We start from the raw sequence: 18,901 nt of genomic DNA, 5'->3' as shown, positions 1-18,901 counted from the left end.
TTGTATATGGCAGAAATGGCGGAGGATGATGCGATGTATAGGGAGGTTGGTGGGTTGGAAGGCAAGGACTGGGGGCTTCTGTCCTTTTTGCAATTGGGGGGGTGAGGTTCGAGGGCAGAGGTGCGGGAAGTGAATGAGATGCGCTGGAGATCATCCATCAACCACGTGGGAGGGGAAATTGCAGTCTTTAAAAGGAGGCCATCTGGTGTGTTCTGTGGTGGAACTGGTCCTCCTGGGAGCAGATGTGGCGGAGACAGAGGAATAAGGAATAAGGGATAGCATTTTTGCAGGAGGAGGTGTGGTCCAGGTAGCTATGGGAGTCGGTGGGTTGATCAAAAAAAACTATGTTTTGATAATCTTTCCTTTGCAACTAGTTGTTTCCCACAATTACAGTAATGCAGGTCAAGAATAAATTCCAGGTAAAGTGGTGAGAATTAATGGAATTTACACAAAGGTCTTAGCACATCATACATCAATTAAGTTAATTCCCTTGTTTGGGTATAAAGTTCAAGACAATTTCCAGTCAAGTGCATCATAACATCCGAAAGTTCTCCAAAGCTCCATGAATATACAAGTCGGCCTGTAAAACCTTAAATGAGCAGGCATCTTACATCTTCAGAAGGGTTGTTGCCTTGGTGACAAGGTTTATGAAACCAGTGTACAGTATACAGTTTGGGATTAACAAAGTCCACTGAAACATAAGGTATGTTGACCTTGGTTTCTTACTTGACTGGGAACCGCTAAGAGTATGACAACTGTGTCACCCAATTCTACATGACCTGTAAGCGTTTTAATTTCCAAAACTGAGAACAAACTAAGAATATATGGATTTACAAGATATATACACACACTTCTGTGGTGTTCAAGTGCTATTGTAATGAGGTCAGCCAGGTGGACCTCAGAATCTGGGTTTTTGATTGGGGTTCTTAATTTGGTCCAAAATCAGGAAGCCATGGCTGACAGAATCTCTGACACTCCTGTTTATACCTATTCACTCCGAGAGCTGGCTCTGAAAAAGCTGGAATAGTGTCAAGGATCTCCACATGTAAATAAAGGATGACTTAGTGAAAGGATAGCAGTCTCTGCGGAGTTATTTCATTAGTGATGAGAGAGAAACGTGCTCAAGAAATTTGCTTGCAACAGTTGTCTTTTTGAGTTAAGGTAAGCATTTCTTGCAGTCCAAACTTTGAAGACAGGCTTCCAGAATTAGTCCACAGCTTCACTAGATCCACTGTCACAATTCCCATTTGATTATAGGGCAAGATGGTCAGCAGAGTTGCTAATTGGGAGAAGACTCCACACCAGGTTAACTCTGATCTTCCATACCCAGGGGGAGTGAGGTGGTGAAACTGCAATGCCAGACAAGACTCCATTAAGCAAATTTACTCCAGGACATGACATTTGGTATCGGAACCACAGCAATAGCCTTGCATGGGTAAGAGGCATGGCCAATGAGAGGTCAGGTTCAGTTACACATAAAGTTCAGGTAGGTGCGACAGTCCTGAACAAGCATGTAGACCATATGAAACTTGCAAACGGTGCGAAAGCAAACCATGCCCAACTTTTTGACTGCATTTCCAACAGGGGCCTATGGAAGCCTGTGGGTTCTCCCTCATTGTCAAATGTTGAAGATACTTTTGAATCGGACATGGACACTGTGGATGTCACTATTTCAACACCTTAGCCACTTGAAGAGGAGAATGAATTTTTTACGAGACGCTGTGGGCTCTCTAATGCATTACACACTGCCCGTATCAGAGGCAGAGTGGAAAGAACCTGACCCGATGCTAAAATGCCCCAGGAGGAGCAACAAAAAAAGAACAGGCCTAAGTCCTCAGTTTCAAAAGGGAAGGAACATAGTGATTGTAACAAGGTCAGCCGGGTAGACCTCATAGAATATGAGTTCCCTGATTGCAGCTGTTAATCTGGACCAATCAAGGAACTCTGGCTGACAGATAACAGGAATGTATAAAGTTGTTTGATGTTTGGGATTTGTCCACTCTGGTGGATTTTCAATTAAATCATTAGGACTTGAAAAAAAATCATTAGGACTTGTATGTCTCTGGAGAAGGAGCACACTGTGTCCACCAACACCCTGGAGTTGTTTAGGGTGAGGTGGGTGCCGCAGGGAGTGGAGTGCATTATTTCCCCCTCCAATTCTATTTTGATTTAGTTCCTACCCTCCCCCTCACTGTTTTGATCACACAGCACTGCCCTTTGATGTGAAGGGCAGTGTTTGTCACTGGCCACCCGGGTGTTTTCCTATCTTCCTGGTGGTGGAAATTGAATAAAGATTTGTGCAGTTTGTGTCTTTCACTGTGTCTCACACCTGCACACACACACCATGGGTGCTGGGGATAAAATAAGCACTACCGCACTTAGGTGGTAGTGTGGGGGTTAAATTATTAGAAAAAAAAAAGAGAAAAAAAAAACCAAACAGGAGTGTATAAAGTTGTTTGATGTTTGGGATTTGTCCGCTCTGGTGGATTTTCAATTAAATCATTAGGACTTTAAAAAAAACAGGAGTGTATGTCTCTGGAGAAGGAGCACACTGTGTCCACCAACACCCTGGAGTTGTTTAGGGTGAGGTGGGTGCTGCAGGGAGTGGAGTGCATTATTTCCCCCTCCAATTCTATTTTGATTTAATCCCTGCCCTCCCCTTCACTGTTTGATCACGCAGCATGACCCTTTGATGTGAAGAGCACTGCTTGTCATGGCCACTTGGGTGTTTCTTTTCTTCTTGGTGGTGCTGGAAATTGAATAAAGATTCGTGCACAAAAAAAACAGGAGTGTCAGACATTCTGTTCACTCTGAGAGTTGGCTCTGAGGAAGTTGGATCAGTGTCAAGGGCTCTCCATATGTAAATGAAAGGTGGCTTGGTGACGGGATACCGGTCTTGGTGTACTTATTTCAGCTATCATTGAAGTCTTTTGAACGAATATAAAACAAAATTCCAACTGTTTTGCTTTTATTGTAGAGGGAATCCTGAGTTGGTGGAAGTCATAGTTTCATCAGGGAACCAAAAATGTAAAAGACACGGAATCTCAGTGGCTGGATTGGAGAGAAAGATGGAGCAGACAGGTGGGAAGGAAGGAGACAGGTAGGACAGGTCAGAAGGTACTTGGAAATTGATGGAATGAAAATTGGGTAAGCTGTATGCTCCGTTAGAGTATTGTTCAGGGTGTAGGTTTGCTCGCTGAGCTGGAAGGTTTAGTTTCAGATATTTCGCCACCATACTAGGTAACCTCTTCAGTGAGCCTTGGGATAAAAGCACTGCTGGTGTTTCCTGCTTTCTATGTTTGGGTTCCTTTGGGCTGGTGATGTCATTTCCTGTGGTGGTAATTTCTTATGGTGTTGTCATTTCCGGTTTATTTCTCGAGGGGTGGTAAATGGGGTCCAAGTCAGTGTGTTTGTTGACAGAGTTCCAGTTGGAATGCTATGCTTCTAGGAATCCTCGTGCGTGTCTCTGTTTGGCTTGTCCTACAATGTATGTAAGTATACTGGTGAGAAAGGGTCATGTCGCTTTGCAGCCAGTTGATGTTCATGTATCCTGGTGGCTAGTTTTCTGCTTGTTTGGATAACACATCCATCCTAGGACAAGCCAAACAGAGACATGCACGAGAATTCCGAGAAGCAAGGCATTCCAACCGGAACCCTATCTACAAACGCATTGACTTGGATCCTATTTACTACCCCCTGAGAAAAAAAACAGGAAATGACATCACCATAGGAAATGATACCACCACAGGAAATGGCATCACCAACCCAAGGAGACCCAAACATATAAAATAGAAAGCAGGAAACACCAGCAGTGCTTCGTCCGGAGGTTCACTGAAGACGCTACCCAGTATGGTGACAAAACATCTGAAAATGAACCTTCCAGCTCAGCAAGCAAACCTACATCCAGAATCTCAACCTAAGTTACAAATCTTCTCACAACTTTATAGAGTATTGTTCGGTCAATTAAGATGAAAATGAATTTCCCTATGCTGTTAGACATCAGTAGTGACACTAGACTTTTGCCTGAAACGTCGATTTTGCTGCTCGTCGGATGCTGCCTGAATTGCTGTGCTCTTCCAGCACCACTGATCCAGAATCTGGTTTCCAGCATCTGCAGTCATTGTTTTTACCTTGGAGATTAGAGAAGTCTTGGGCACAAGGGTCAAATAAAGAAATGGTAAATTTAAGACTGATACCTGTAAGTATTTAAAAATAAGGTAATCAGCAATCCCAATCCACAAAGTATCTCAAAAAATTATCTACATCTCCATACAAAAGTCACAAGGACCTTCAATTCAAAAGGTATGAACATGATTCTCACCATTAATGGTGTTGGGCATATTGAGTAGCAGCACACATAAGTATAAATCAGTGTGTGAATTTAGAGTTGCTTTCAGGTTGCACAGTCAAAATTCAATTACTAAACTGCATATTATTTTGAGAGGTGTGATTGACCCATGGGTGTAGTCTGGTGACTAAGTGAGCTGTGATTGGTCATTGGTACTTTTCACGTGTTTCAAAGCATCCATACAGATCCAAGGTATAGTATCTGGTCTGTGTCAACCCACTTTATTTACATGATTCCCCAGTACATTCCAGCCATATTATACTTTATGCTACACACTCACAACAGAATCATTTCAGGAAATATATTTAGTCTCGTTGCCTGCATCGTTCAATCCTGAAAGAAAGGCTGTGTCGTGATTTGCATCTCGGCTTCACTGATGTGCTTCATTGAAAATCAGAATTAGTTGCACAGGTTTTTCAATTAAATTTCCACAAATTTGATGTTTTTACATTTCAGCATAGCTAACAGGCAGACTCACAATGAAATAATTACTATTTTCAAGCCAATTTGATTGCAGTTTCCCCTCAAGCTGGGCTGACAGTTAACCATGACTATAGAAACTAAATTTACTCCAACAGTACACTTGAAGCTGAATCAACTCATCACCATAACATATATTTAAAAGAAAATTCTAGGTCCTAAATAAGAGGTATGAAAGTCGGTTTAAATCTTCTTAGTTTTAATTTTTTTCAAACTAAAATGCACAGAGTTTTTCTTTTGTCTTGGAGCTAGTATATTAGCATAGACTGAGGATAGGCGAACTGATGGAGGACAGAATTGAGGTGGTGGTGGGAGGGCATTATCGGGATGGCAACCTATTCCTAGTAGTGCAACAGGGATCAATGGTGGGGCCACAATTATTTACAAGCTACATCGGTGTTTGGATATGGAAAGTGAATGTACTATTGCCAAGTTTATGGATGGGCAGGAAAGTAAATAAGAGTGTGACACAGTCTACAAGCAGGCAAAAACTTGGCAGATGGTATATAATATGAGAAAATCTGAGGCCATGCACTTTGGCAGGAAGAATAGAAAACCTGCGTATTACTTGAATGGGGAAAAAAATAGCATAAAGCTATAGTACAAGGATTTCAGAGTCCCTACATCATAAAAAGCTAACATAGAAGCTCAGCAGGTATTATGAAGGCAAATGCATGCTAGCTTTAAGTTCAAAAGGGAACAGAGTATATTAATAATCGTGAGATCTGCTAAAACTACATGATGCACGAGTCAGACAGCACTTGGAGTCCAAACAATTTTGGTCCCCTTATCCAAGAAAAGATATTCAAGTACTGGAGGCTGTCCACAGAAGGTTCAATAGGTTGACCCCAGATATGAAGGGACTGTCTTTTGAGGAGAGGTTGAGTTAAGAATGATACCTTATTTAAAGGTATAAAAAGATTTCTAGAGAACTTGACAGGATAGATGTTGAAAGAGACTGGGACCAAAAGGATATAATCTCAGCATAAGAGGTTGCCAACACAATGCAGAAATGAGGAGGAACTTGTCTCAAAGGAATTCTGTGTAGAGGCTGGGTTGTTAAAGTATATTGTGGGGTGAGATAGACAGATTTTAAATCAGTAAAGGAATTGAGGATTATGGGGGTAATGGCAGCAAAGCAAAGTTGATCAGCCACCATCAACAGCCATGGACAACTAGAGAAAAGGGACAGCATAAAGTTAAAAGAAAGGCCTGACAAAAATGCACAAAATAGCAAATTTAAAAAATCCTGTTTAATGGGAATTATACAAAGACCAGTACAGAGCCACAAAACAAGAACTACTTAAAGGAATCAGGAATGGAAACTTGCCAGGGACATGAAAATCAATAAGTAGTAGTTTTATGGTTATGAAAGGAAAAGGGAAAGTGGGTGGTCAGGAGTAATGTTGGCCCATCGAAGTTGAAAGTGAGGATACTGTCAACGATGATGGGAAATGGCAGATATGTTGAATAATTCCTTTGCTTCAGTTTTAACAATAAAAAGAGGATAATGTCAACAGCTGACAAGGGTAAATCAACACAGGACTGAAAGGTGTTGTACTTAAAATGCGCACATTATACAAAACCAGGCAAATTAGTTTGTAGCATATTAAAATTGGTGGATGTGATATTGTCAAAAATCACAAAGACATGGCGGCAAGGGGATCAAGGCTGGGAACTAAACATTCAAGGATGCTCATCTTATTGAAAGGACAGGTAAGTGCACAGAAGTGATACTGAATCGGAGACACAGAATCTTGCATGTAGAGTCAAGGAAACACAGAACCATGAGGAGAGTCATATACAAGCCTCCAACCAGTAGTCAGGATGCAGGGAAGAAAATAAATCAAGAGATAGAAAAGTGGTGCAAGAAAATAACCATTACACAACTCATTGGGGATTTTAATACGTAGGTGGACTGGGAAATTCAAGTTGGCAGTGGATCCCAAGAAAAGGAATTCATGGAATGCCCACAAGGTTTTTTTTTGGAGCATCTTGCGGTAGACCTCACCTTGGTTACAGGCAATTCTGGATCAACTGATGTGGCAGAGATGATTGGGGAGTTGAAAGTGAAGCAACTGCTAGGGACCAGTGTCCACAATATGATAGAATTCACCCTGTATTTAAGAGGTGTACAGTAACATCCCAGAGTAGATTGATTACAAAATGACGAAAAGCAAAAGAAAAAGCATGTAAGGTGGGGAAGATTAGTGAGAACTTAGAGGAAAGCAAAACCTTAAAAACCAGTAGAGGATAACTACAAAAAGGAATAAGGGAGGAAAAGGATGAAATATAAGGGTACTCTAACTAGTAATATAAAAAGAATTTCAAGAGTTCCTTTAGCAATCTGAAAGGTAAGAGAGAGGCAAGAGTAGAAATTGCATTGCACCAAAATGAAGCTGGGTAAGTATTAATGAAGAACAAAGAAATGGCAGAGGAACGGAATAGGTACTTTGCATCAGTCTTCATTGTGGAAGACACCAGTAGCTAACCAGAACTTCAAGAGTCAAGGAGCAGAGGTGAGTGTATTGGTCATCACCAAGGATGAAGTCTATAAAATTATGAGATGCGTAGTTAGGGTTGGCAGTCAGAATCTTTTTCCCAGAGTTGAAGTGTCTAATACAAGGGGGCATGCGTTTAAGGTGCGAGGAGGAAAGTTCAAAGGAGAGGTGAGGGACAAGTTTTTTTTTAGACAGAGTGTGGTAGGAGTCCAGAATACAATGCCAAAGGGTGATAGTGGAGGCAGATACGATGGGGTGTTCAAGGGCTTTTAGATAAGCAAGGAATGGAGAGATATAGACCAATGGCTCACAGAAAGGATTAGTTTACTTTGATATCAGGTTTGGCATAACATCATGAGCTGAAGGGCCCATTCCTGACCTGTATTGTTCTAGGTTCTACAGCAGGATGATCTGGTGTTGGCAGAGATCCAAAGGAGGTTTTCAACAATGATCCTGGGAATGATGGGCTTGTCACATGAGGAGTGGTTAAGGACCACTAATATCCTTCAGGGAAGGAAATCTACCATCCTCACCTGGCCTGGCCTACATGTGACTCCACACCTACAGGAATGTGATGACTCTCAACTGCCGTCTGAAATGGCCAATCAAGCCAGTTAGTACATCGATCACTACAAAGTCTCAACTAGGAGTCAAAACTGGATGGACCACCTGGCATCACCTGATGCACCAGAAAGAACAGTGGTAAAAACAGCCCTTCAAAGTCCTCAGAGTCATACAACACAGAAACAGACCACTCAAACCAATTAATCAATCTATGCCAAGCATAGATTGGATGTTCATTCCAAACATACATACACATCATACTGTCCCTAATGTCTTTTTTTTTTAATCTTTCTCCTCTCAACTTAATATGCCCCCGAGTCTTGAATTCCCCAACCCTCGGGAAAAGATACCTGCCATTCACATTAACTATACCCCTCATGATTTTGTAAATCTCAAAAGGTCACCCCTCAATCTTTTTCCCTCCAGTGAAAAAAGACACAGTCAATCCAGCCTCTCCTTATAACTCAAATCTTACATTCCCAGGAACATCCTGGTAAATTTCTTCAGAAGCCTCTACAGCTTAATGATATCCTTCTTATAATAAGGAGACCAGAAATGGACACAGTATTCCATAACAGACCTCACCAACACTTTGTACAATCGCAACATAATGACCCAATTCCTGCACTGAAAAAAGTCTGACCAATGAAGACAAGCATACTAAATAGCTATTCATATGTGAAGCAAACTTCAAAGAATTAAGCAACTGAACCCCTAGGTCTCTCTATTCTACACCACATACCAAGGACCTACTTTTAATTGTCCAAGTCCTGTCCTTTTTTTAAACCATTTTTACCAATTCACCATCCATCACCTTACTAACATCTGGGGGCTTATGCCAAAATTTGGAGAGCTTTCTCACAGACTAGTCAAGCAATAACCTAACAGTCATACTCATGGAATCATACCTTACAGACAGTGTCCCACTATCTCTGGATTAGTCCTGTCTCATGTGCAGGACAGGCCCAGCAGAAGTGGTGGCACTGTGGTATACAGTCAAAATGGAGGTGGCCTGAGATTCCTCAACATGGAGTCAGGACCCCATTAAGTCTCATGACTTTAGATTAAACACAGGCAAGGAAACCTCAAGTTGATTACCACATACTGTTCTCCCTTGGCTGTTTAATCAGTACTCTGCCATGTTAAACAATACTTGGAGGACATGCTGAGGGTTAGGGTTAAGACGCAAAATGTATTTTGAGTGGGGAGTTTCAACATCTACCACCAAGAGTGGCTCGGCAGCAACACCACTGATTAAGCTGGTCAGGTTCTAAAAGACACTACTGTTAGACTGCAGCAGACAAAAGGGAACCAACAAGAGGGGAAAACATGCTCATCCTTAATCAATCTGTTGGCTGCACATGCATCTGTCCGAAACAGTATTGGTAAGAGTGACCACTGCACAGTCCTTCTGGAGACGAAGCTCTGCCTTCACATTTTCCTTCATTACGTTGTGTGGCACTAGCAACATGCTAAATTGCACAGAATTCCAACAGATCTAGCAACTCAAGACTGTGTACCCACGAAGTACTGAGAGCCATCAACAGTAGCAGAATTGTACTCCAGCACGACCTGCAACCTCACAGTATGTCATATCCCTGGTGAATCATTACCAAAACGTCAGGGGATTAATCCTGACTCAATGGAGAGTGGAGGAGGGCGTACCAGGAACAGCACCAAGCAGACAGAGAAATGAGGTGTCAACCTGGTGAAGTGACCAAACAGGCCAAATTGCATGCAAACAGCATAAGCAGCAAGAAATAGATAGAGCCAAGTGAGCCCACAACAAGTTCTACAGTCCTGCTATATTCAGTTGTGAATGGTGATGGACAATTAAACAATTCACTGGAAGAGGCAGCTCCCCATTGTCAATGATGGAAGAGCCTCACACAATAGTGCAAAAGATAAGGCTGAAGCACTCACAGCAATCTTTAGCCAGAAGTGCTGAGTGGATGATCCATCCCAGCCTTGTCCAGTCGTCCCAAATATTACAGGTGCCAGTCATTAGCCATTTCGATTCACTCCATGTGATACTGTTATGGACGAGGCAAGACACTCTCAAAACATTTCAAGAAGGTAGCCCAGACCTCGTTGTTTTGAACAGATGTAAAATGGATATTCCAGGAGTGATGTAGCAGGTCAAAACCCCAGTTTTAAACAAAACAGAATTTATTTACAGAGTACCAAATACAAAAGAGAACAGAATACAGAATAACAAACTAACCAAAAACACTACAGATTATCCCAACTTCACGATGCTGTTCTAAGTTCCCTTGGAATTAACACTCCTTGGAAAAACACAGGGTCTTCCAGGAGAGAGAGATGGCAGAGAGATTCAGCATGAAACACCTTCTTCCATGTAGCTGTTTCTTTTAGATTCCCAGCTAACAACTGACCAGCAGCTCTGAACAGCCAGAATGCTCAAAAACCAAACCAAACCAGAGAAAATCTGGGCTGAGAGAATTGGCCTTTTAGTATACAAGTGTTTTTTTTTAAACTTAAAAACATTTTACCCGAGTCGGTATTTGTTAGCCAAAATCAAATTGATCCCAAAATCCATCCAAACCAGATACATCTGAACCTATGCAGTTATAACCCCTCTGGGAAAAAAAAAGACAATATAACCTTGTTAAAGGAGCAGCATTGTCACAACATCAAGAAATGGTTGGAGGCACTGAGTACTGCAAAGACTATGGGCCTGACAACATTCCAACAACAGTACTGAAGACTTGAGCTCCAGGACTTGCTGTTCCTCTAGCCAAATTCTTCCAGTAGTTACAACACTGGCGTTTACCTGACAATGTTGAATCTTGTCCATTATGCCCTGGACACAAGCCAGGACAAATCCAACCTAGCTATCTATTACCCAAACAGTCTATTCTTGATCATCTTGGAGTGCAATCAAGCAGCTCAGCAATAACCTACTCAATGCCCATTTTGGGTTCTACCAGAGCCACGCAGCTTCTAACGTCATTACAGCTGTGGTTCAAACATGGAACAAAGGGCTGAATTCTGAGTAAGAATGAGAGACAGAGTGACAGCCCTTGATATCAGGCCACATTTAACCAAGTACAGCATCAAGGAGCTCTAGAAAAGCTGGAAACAATGGGCATCAGTGGGCAAACTCTCTACTGGTTGGAGTCATACATAGCAGACAAGAAAATGGTTGTGGCTGTAAGAGGTCAGTCATCTCAGCTCTAGGGCATCACTGCAAGAATTTCTCAGGGTGGTATCCTCGGCCCAACCATCCTCAGCTGCTTCATCAATGACTTTCTCTCCATCACACACAGTCAGGTGGGAATGTTCACCGATGACTACACAATGTTCAGTGCCAGTCGCAATAGCTCAGGTAGTGAAGTAATCCATACTCAAATACGTGAAGATCTGGACAGTATCGAGGCTCAGGCTGACAAGTGGCAAGTAATGTTCATATCATACAATTGCCTGGCAATGACCATCTCCAATAAGAGACAATCTAGCCACCATAATTTGACACGCAGTGATGTTACCATCACCAAATCCCCCACTATCAACCTCCTGGATGTTACCATTGACCAGAAACTCAACAATCTTGCCACATAAACACAGAAGCAACAACAGCAGATTAGAGGCTAGTAATAGTGTAGTGAGTAACTCACTTCCTGACTGCCAAATGCTTTGTCCACTATCTACAAGACAAGTCAGGAGTGTAATGGAATACTCCCGACTTGGCTCGATGGGTGCAGCTCCAACAGCACTCAAGAAGCTTGACATCATCCTGGACAAAATAGCCTACTTGATTGGCTGCACATCCACAAACATCCATTCCTTCCACCACTGACATGCTGGACAGCACTATGTACTATCTACAAAATACACAGCAGACATTCACCAAACGTCCTTAGATAGCAACTTCCAAACCCATAACCACTTGCGTCTAGAAGGACAAGGGCAGCAAGTACTTGGGAACACTACTATTTGCAAGTTCCCCATCAAGCCACTCATCATCCTAACTTGGAAACATACTGCTACTCCTGCACAATTGCAGAGTCAAAATCCTGGAATTCCCTCCATAAAGGAATTGTGGGTCATCCTACAGCAGGTGGATTGCAGTGGTTTAAGAAGGCAACTCACTACCACCTTTTCAAGAACAACTAGGGATGGGCAATAAATGATGTCCTGCCAGAGATGCCCATATCCTACAAATGAATAAAAACAACTCTAGGTCTATACTCAAAGGAGTTTAGAAGGATGAGGGGAGATCGCATTGAAACTTACACAATACTGAGAGGCCTGTACAGAGTGGATATGAAGATGATGTGCCCACTAGCAGGAGAGACAAAGACAGTCACAGATTGATGGGGTGCCCCTTTAGAGCTGAGATGAGGGGGATTTTCTCAGCCAGAGGGCAAGTAGATGGTGGTAGATATTTGGAACTCTCTCTTCCACCAAGGCAGTGAATGCTGGATCACTTGCTAACTTAAAACCTGAGATCGATAAATTTTTGTCAAGCAAAGATATTGAGGGATATGGGTGAAACGCAGGTATATGTAGTTAAGCCACAGATCAACTACTGAATGGTGGAACAGGTTTGAGGAGCAGAATGGCCGGCTGCTGTTCCTATCTCGTTCAATGCTAGAGTAGGCCTGATGGGCTAAATGGACTATCTGTACTCACGCCTTATCGACTTTTATTTGTTCCTTGTGGAAGCTGGTGCTGCTTCTGGAGTGAAATAGCCAGTCAATAGTTTTTTCAAATCCAAGCCATCATATGTCACATAGCATTCAGATTATATCTTAAGAATGCTTAATCATGCACAATGTTAGAGAATAAAATAAGAATTTTGACCAAGTGAAAACTGCAGAATCCAAAGCAGGAAGGAAATAACTGGGAAAAAAAAAGAACTCAAATCTAAACATGCTGAATTAACACCATTCACAGCATAAAAGTGTTGAGAAGGCTATTCCAAGAAGTGAACAAGTTTTAAGCTTTTTGAGTGTTAAAAATCAGTTTGATTCAGTGATGATATTCAAGGACACACAGATTCCTTTGTACATTTATACTTTATAATTTGTGAGAAGATTTGTAGCTCGGGTGCTCGTTGTTGTGGTTCTGTTCGCCGAGCTGGTAATTTGTGTTGCAGATGTTTCGTCCCCTGTCTAGGTGACATCCTCAGTGCTTGGGAGCCTCCTGTGAAGCGCTTCTGTGATCTTTCCTCCGGCATTTGTAGTGGTTTGAATCTGCCGCTTCCGGTTGTCAGTTCCAGCTGTCCGTTGCAGTGGTCGATATATTGGGTCCAGATCGATGTGCTTATTGATTGAATCTGTGGATGAGTGCCATGCCTCTTGGAATTCCCTGGCTATTCCCTGTTTGGCTTGTCCTATAATAGTAGTGTTGTCCCAGTCGAATTCATGTTGCTTGTCATCTGCGTGTGTGGCTACTAGGGATAGCTGGTCGTGTCGTTTCGTGGCTAGTTGGTACTCATGGATGCGGATCGTTAGCTGTCTTCCTGTTTGTCCTATGAGGTGTTTTGTACAGTCCTTGCATGGGATTTGTACACTACAACTGGACAACCTGGAACTGACAACCGGAAGCAGCAAATTCAAACCACTACAAATGCCGGAGGAAAGATCACAGAAGCACTGAGGATGTCACCTAGACAGGGGACGAAACGTCTGCAACACAAATTACCAGCTCGGCGAACGGAACCACAATACTTTATAATCTCTTTCCATTTAAGAAATACTCTGCATATTGGATAACCTCAGAATTTTCTATGTTGCATTCCATCTTACACGAACTTGCTCACTTATCAAGTCTGCCCCAAATTCTCTTGAAATGAGTTTGCATTTTCCTTACAACACACATTCCTACCTAGCTTTCTGTCATCTGCAAACTTTAAAATACTACATTTATTTCCATATCCAAAACACTGCTTCATAATGTTAAACACCACAGCACCAATTTCTTCCCTTGAATTTACGTTTCAGGGAGATTTGTGGCTCTTCTCAGGTGAGGATAGATACAACATAATAATTAAACTTCTCTGCCATTTTTCTACTTCCCATTCATGACTCTCTCTGCAGCGGACCCACATTTATAGAACATAGAACAGTACAGCACAGACCAGGCCCTTCAGCCCACGATGTTGTGCCGACCACTGATCCTCATTTATGCACCCTCAAATTTCTGTGACCATATGCATGTCCAGTAGTCTCTTAAATGTCCCCAATGACCTTGCTTCCACATTCCAACGCATTCCATGCTCTCACAACTCTCTGTGTAAAGAGCCCTTCATTCTTCTATAGTCTGAACCAATCCAGTGTCTTCATATGTCAGTCCTGCCATCCCGGTAATTAGTTTGGTAAACCATCACTGCACTCCCTGCAGAGCCAGAACATCCTTCCTTGATAAAGGAGGCCAACACTACAAACAATTATCTAGGCGTGATCTCACCAAGACCCTGTACAATTGCAACAAGATATAATTACCCTGTACTCAAATACTCTAGTTGTCTCTGCCAAATTGTAATTTGCCTTCTTCACCACTTGTCGCACCTACATGCTTGCTTTCAGCAAAGGTGTATTTCTACTTCTTCTTCCAATCTATCCCCATTCAGATCATGATTCCTGTTTTTGTTACCAAAGTGGATAAGTTCATACTTATCAACATTATGTTTCATCTGCATGCATTTGGTCACTCAGAAAAACTTACCCAATCACACTGAAGCATCACTGCATCCTGCTCGCAGCTCACCCATCCACCTAGCTTTGTGTTGTCTGCTAAACTTGGAGTTATTAATTTAGTTCCCTCATCTAAACCATTAGTGTACATTACGAGTAAGTGGGGTCCAATCACTGAGCCTTGAAGTACCACACTTGGAACAAGAACTATTTATTGCTACTCTGTTTCCTGTCTACCGACCAATTGTCTGTCCACATCAATCCACTGATACAGACATGTGCTTTAGTTTTATATGCTAATTTCTTGTAGGACATTATCAAGAGTTTCCTGAAAGTCAAAGCATACCTATTGCTTCCCCTTCGTCAGCTCTACTAGTAACAAAAAATTCTAGAAGATTTTTCAAGCATGATTTTTCTTTTGTAAATCCATGCTCACTCTGTCCAATCCTATCACTGTTTTCCAATTGTTCTGATGTTAAATGTTTTATAATGGGCTCCAGCATTTTCCTGATAACCAATATCATGCTATGATTCAATTTTCTCTCTACCTCCTCTTTTCAAAAAAAAGGTGGGGTTACATTAACAACCGTCCAATTGATAAAAAATAGTTTCAGTCTTTCGAAATTTTTTAGATGACCACTAATGCATCCACTATTTCTAGGAGTACTTCCTGAAATACTCTTGGATGTAGATTTTCAGGCCCTATGGATTCATTGGCCTTAATCCCAACAATTTCCCTAACACCATTTCCCTACTAATTCTGATTTCCTTCAGTTCCTCTTTGTCACTAGATCCTGTGTTCCCCAACACTTCTGGGACATTATCTGTCCTTCGTGATAGCAAAAACAATTTATACATTTAATTCACTGTCCATTACAACTTTCCCTATTTCTGATTGTTAGGATGTACATTGTTTTTTGCAACTAATCATTTTCTCTTCACATAAAAACTAATTTCAAAAGCTTCAGTATCTATGTTCCTGCAAGCTTGATCTCATATTTGATTTCCACCAATCTCTTAATCCGTTTATACTCCTTTACTGAAATATGAAAAACACCCTGCTGGGTCCTCAGGTCTGCCGCTGTTTTTGGACAAGTTATATGCCCCTTCCCTGGATCAAACATTATCCTTAGTTTCACTTATTAGCCATGCTTGGGCCACCTTTCCAGCTTTAGTTTTGTGCCAGATAGGAATAAACAGTTATTGTAGTCCCTCTGAGAATTCTTCAAACATTCGCCATTACCTACCTACTATCATCATTCCTTTAAGTCCCCAAATTTATCACATTTCCTTTTCACATAACTGAAGATACTTTTCAAGTCCACTTTGATGCTTCCTGTCTAGATTAGATTCTTATTCTATTACTGACATGAATGTTACCCTGAACAAGCTTTCTTCACTGTTTAAGTTACCATTGGTAGGATAAACATCTCACCCATCTGATTTTGGCATTGATTGCCCAAACAAATCACAATGACATTTGGTGTCAATAAAGTTTTATCCGTTTAGGTAAATCGAGCCACGTCAAGCTACATTTCTAGGGCTCTGTTCAGGAGCTTTTGCTTACAACTTGATGATAATAAGGGGCAAAATATTTTAAATGCTTTAAAATAATTTAGAATGAATTGCTTTCCAAAGTACAAGTGCAAGTCAACTGGATCATTGAGTGAATGCTTACACATAAAAAATTAACAAGACAGCCTTGTAGAAAAACTTAGAATCCATTACCACTGGAAGTTTTGATAGCAAAAGTACACTGTCAAGGAATTTGGGACACCATTGTATGCTGAGTGACTCAGTCAAACAATTTCAGCCTGAAATCTGCAAGTCAGAATCTTTTAAAACTGCAAGCATGATCTGATATCCTGTTTAATTTTAGTTAGATTTCACACTACTACCTTAAAAAAAACTGCATGCTTGCTATCCAGCAAAAACATGATAAGCGCATACTGAAGTAAATATCATGAGTCAGGGCGCATCACATTATAAATAAGTTCAGGATCTGAAATGGTTCCCACTGAGATCGGTAATAATGTCACATCATGATTTGTCTCATGGAAAAAGCGAAACAGAGTTGATGTTCACGTAAACCCAAGTAAACAACAAAGGTGGTAGTAACATTCTACCAAGTAAATATTTATATTTGTAATCAACGTACTGGTAATTCTACATAAAACCAAACTGTTTATTTTAACCAGGAAACCTAGATGAAAGAGCAGAATCACGAATGCAAGGAGTCATTACTGAACATTTTAACCAATATGTGAGGCAACATTATAAATTGAGCACATCATCCCACGTCTGACACATACCAGAAAGAGCCAGATTTGGTCGGAGAAACAAAACATAGTTCAAATCTGGTGTTGAAAGAATATTACAAACAACTACTGAGAATCACAATTCACTCAAACTTTTATGAAGTATCACAGAAGGGCAATATTTGAGAATGTTTGGGAAATGCTTTAGAATAACAATAGCTTTAATACCAACACAAAAACAGCTATATCAAAAGCAAACAGGATTATGAGCGTGATAAAACTGCACCTTGTCCTTATTTGTTGAGAGATGGGAAAATTTTGGGGTACATATTCTTGCCCCAGTTGGTGAGCAGTCCAAATGGGATTCGGGAGTGGAGGGATTAAACACAGGGTGTGACAGATAGGCAACATGGGGGGAGTACAAAGTAACCACAGTGTCTGCAAGGTGGTAAATTCAGGATTGTAGGGAGGGCAAATGCAGGGTCTGAAAATGGGAATGAGGATTGGGAAGTGTGATTCAAAGTCTGAGGGGGAAGTGAGACCACATGCAGGGCTTGGGAATGGCGTAGAAGTGCAGGGCTGGGGTGGGCATAGATGTAGGATGGGAAGAGAGAAGTTGATGGGGTGAAGGATTGATGAGGGAGGGGTGAAGGATTGATGAGGGAGGTTTGAAGAGTTGATGGGGGGGAGTTAAGAGTTGATGGGGGAGGGATGAAGGGTTGAAACGGGGAGGAGTGAAGAGTTATTACGGGGCGGGGTTCGCCCCCTTCCCTACTCAGCACTAACCATAGCTTCCAGATCCGCCCACGTCGTCTTCTGCGAGTCACACACAAGGAAAGTTTGTGTGTCGCCGCCAAAGGTCACGTTGAGTTTGATTTGCTCCCCCATACCTCCCCGGTGGTTGAGAAGCTGGCGGCAACCCAGTAACAGTAATAGTTACAGTCGTGGTGGTGACAGTGATGGTGATCGCTCTCTCCCCCCTCGACACCAGCGGCTTCTGTTTACATCAGCGCCCCGACGTTACCCAGCATTCACCGCGGCCACGGGTAAACACGGTCACCCATTGGCCACGGCCAGTCACCTGGCAGGACGTGACGTCAGGCAAAACGCAATAAGGTAGAGATCTCATAGCATTCGTCAAAGTCAATCAGAAACCCGGATAAAGCGTCGGATGTTGGACAGTCAGACATCGAATCGTTTAAAAACAAATAATTTGGCAGATGCCATCTCGTTTGCCGCGTTGCCTTGCGTCATTTTTTTCACAAATGGCACGTTCATGCGCGCGACGTCATCGCGTTGTGTCGTGTGACGTGAGGGTTAGCGCGGGAAACCCAAAATATGGCGATGCTTGTCTGATGAGGGTACTACCTTACACCGCTCCAACTTTTCATTACGCCTGGTATTTTATGTTTTTCTGATTAAGATGTGTGCGATTTGCCGCATTTCCAGGAGCGGGCCCCAGGAGGGTATTGTGTTCTGTGTGAGGATTGAACGGGGGGGGTTCGAAAAACGACGCGAGTTGTATTTGTATAGCGCCTTTCACCCCTGCTGTTCCTCCCGAAACGTTTAGAACCCATAGAGTGCTCGCTTTGCAATACAATTACAGTTATAATGCGGGAAATACAGGAGCGTTTCAGTTCAGCAAGCTCCCAGCATTAAATAATGACCTGGTTATCTTTTTTTAAATCTGTTGTGATGTTAATTGAGGAGTAAATGTTGACTGAAGTAGTTGGAATAATTTCCTTGTTTTGCTTAGGAGTAGTCTTTTTAATAGCTTTTGGAGTCTGACTTGAGGAGTGAGACTTTAGACAGCGTGACGTTGGGATGTCAGCCTTAACCTATTTGGGCTGCTGTTTTTGTGGTTGGGCTTGAAATATGAGCAGCTGATTCGAAACAAAAGTAACGATAGTTTAACAACTGAATCTGCGTCGCTTGTCACTGTTAATTGTGATGGGAAGAAGACAGTGAGAATGATTCTGGTTCTTATTTCTGGTTTTCAAGTCCAAGCAACTGAAATGAAGAAGTTGTATAGCCATGGGTGCTATCCTAGAGAAGGTTGCAGTGTTTAACTCGGGAAACCCCTTCAAC

General features: G+C 41.9%; 2 protein-coding genes across 7 annotated transcripts in view; one reads left to right on the top strand and one right to left on the bottom strand.

Moving 5' to 3' along the window:
- Positions 1–17,842, bottom strand: part of nbr1a (NBR1 autophagy cargo receptor a) — a 73,635-nt gene extending 55,793 nt beyond the window's left edge. For 3 of the 4 annotated variants that reach the window (XM_043675024.1, XM_043675026.1, XM_043675025.1), the window contains exon 1: positions 17,600–17,842. In XM_043675024.1, coding sequence (XP_043530959.1) covers positions 17,600–17,701 — 102 coding nt within the window. In that variant the 5' untranslated portion in view covers positions 17,702–17,842. The remainder of the gene's footprint in view (positions 1–17,599) is intronic. The other variant, XM_043675022.1, reaches the window with a different exon arrangement.
- A 281-nt stretch (positions 17,843–18,123) lies between these two features.
- LOC122539881 (breast cancer type 1 susceptibility protein homolog) overlaps positions 18,124–18,901 on the top strand; it is an 86,012-nt gene continuing 85,234 nt past the window's right edge. For all 3 annotated transcript variants that reach the window (XM_043675020.1, XM_043675021.1, XM_043675019.1), the window contains exon 1: positions 18,124–18,212. The gene's annotated coding sequence lies outside the window, so the exon portion shown is untranslated. The remainder of the gene's footprint in view (positions 18,213–18,901) is intronic.

The sequence above is a fragment of the Chiloscyllium plagiosum genome, chromosome 33 (genome assembly GCF_004010195.1).
Source record: "Chiloscyllium plagiosum isolate BGI_BamShark_2017 chromosome 33, ASM401019v2, whole genome shotgun sequence".
Classification (NCBI taxonomy): Eukaryota; Metazoa; Chordata; class Chondrichthyes; order Orectolobiformes; family Hemiscylliidae; genus Chiloscyllium; species Chiloscyllium plagiosum.
Note: the sequence above shows the minus strand (reverse complement) of the source record. Positions and strands in the feature narration are given on the sequence as shown.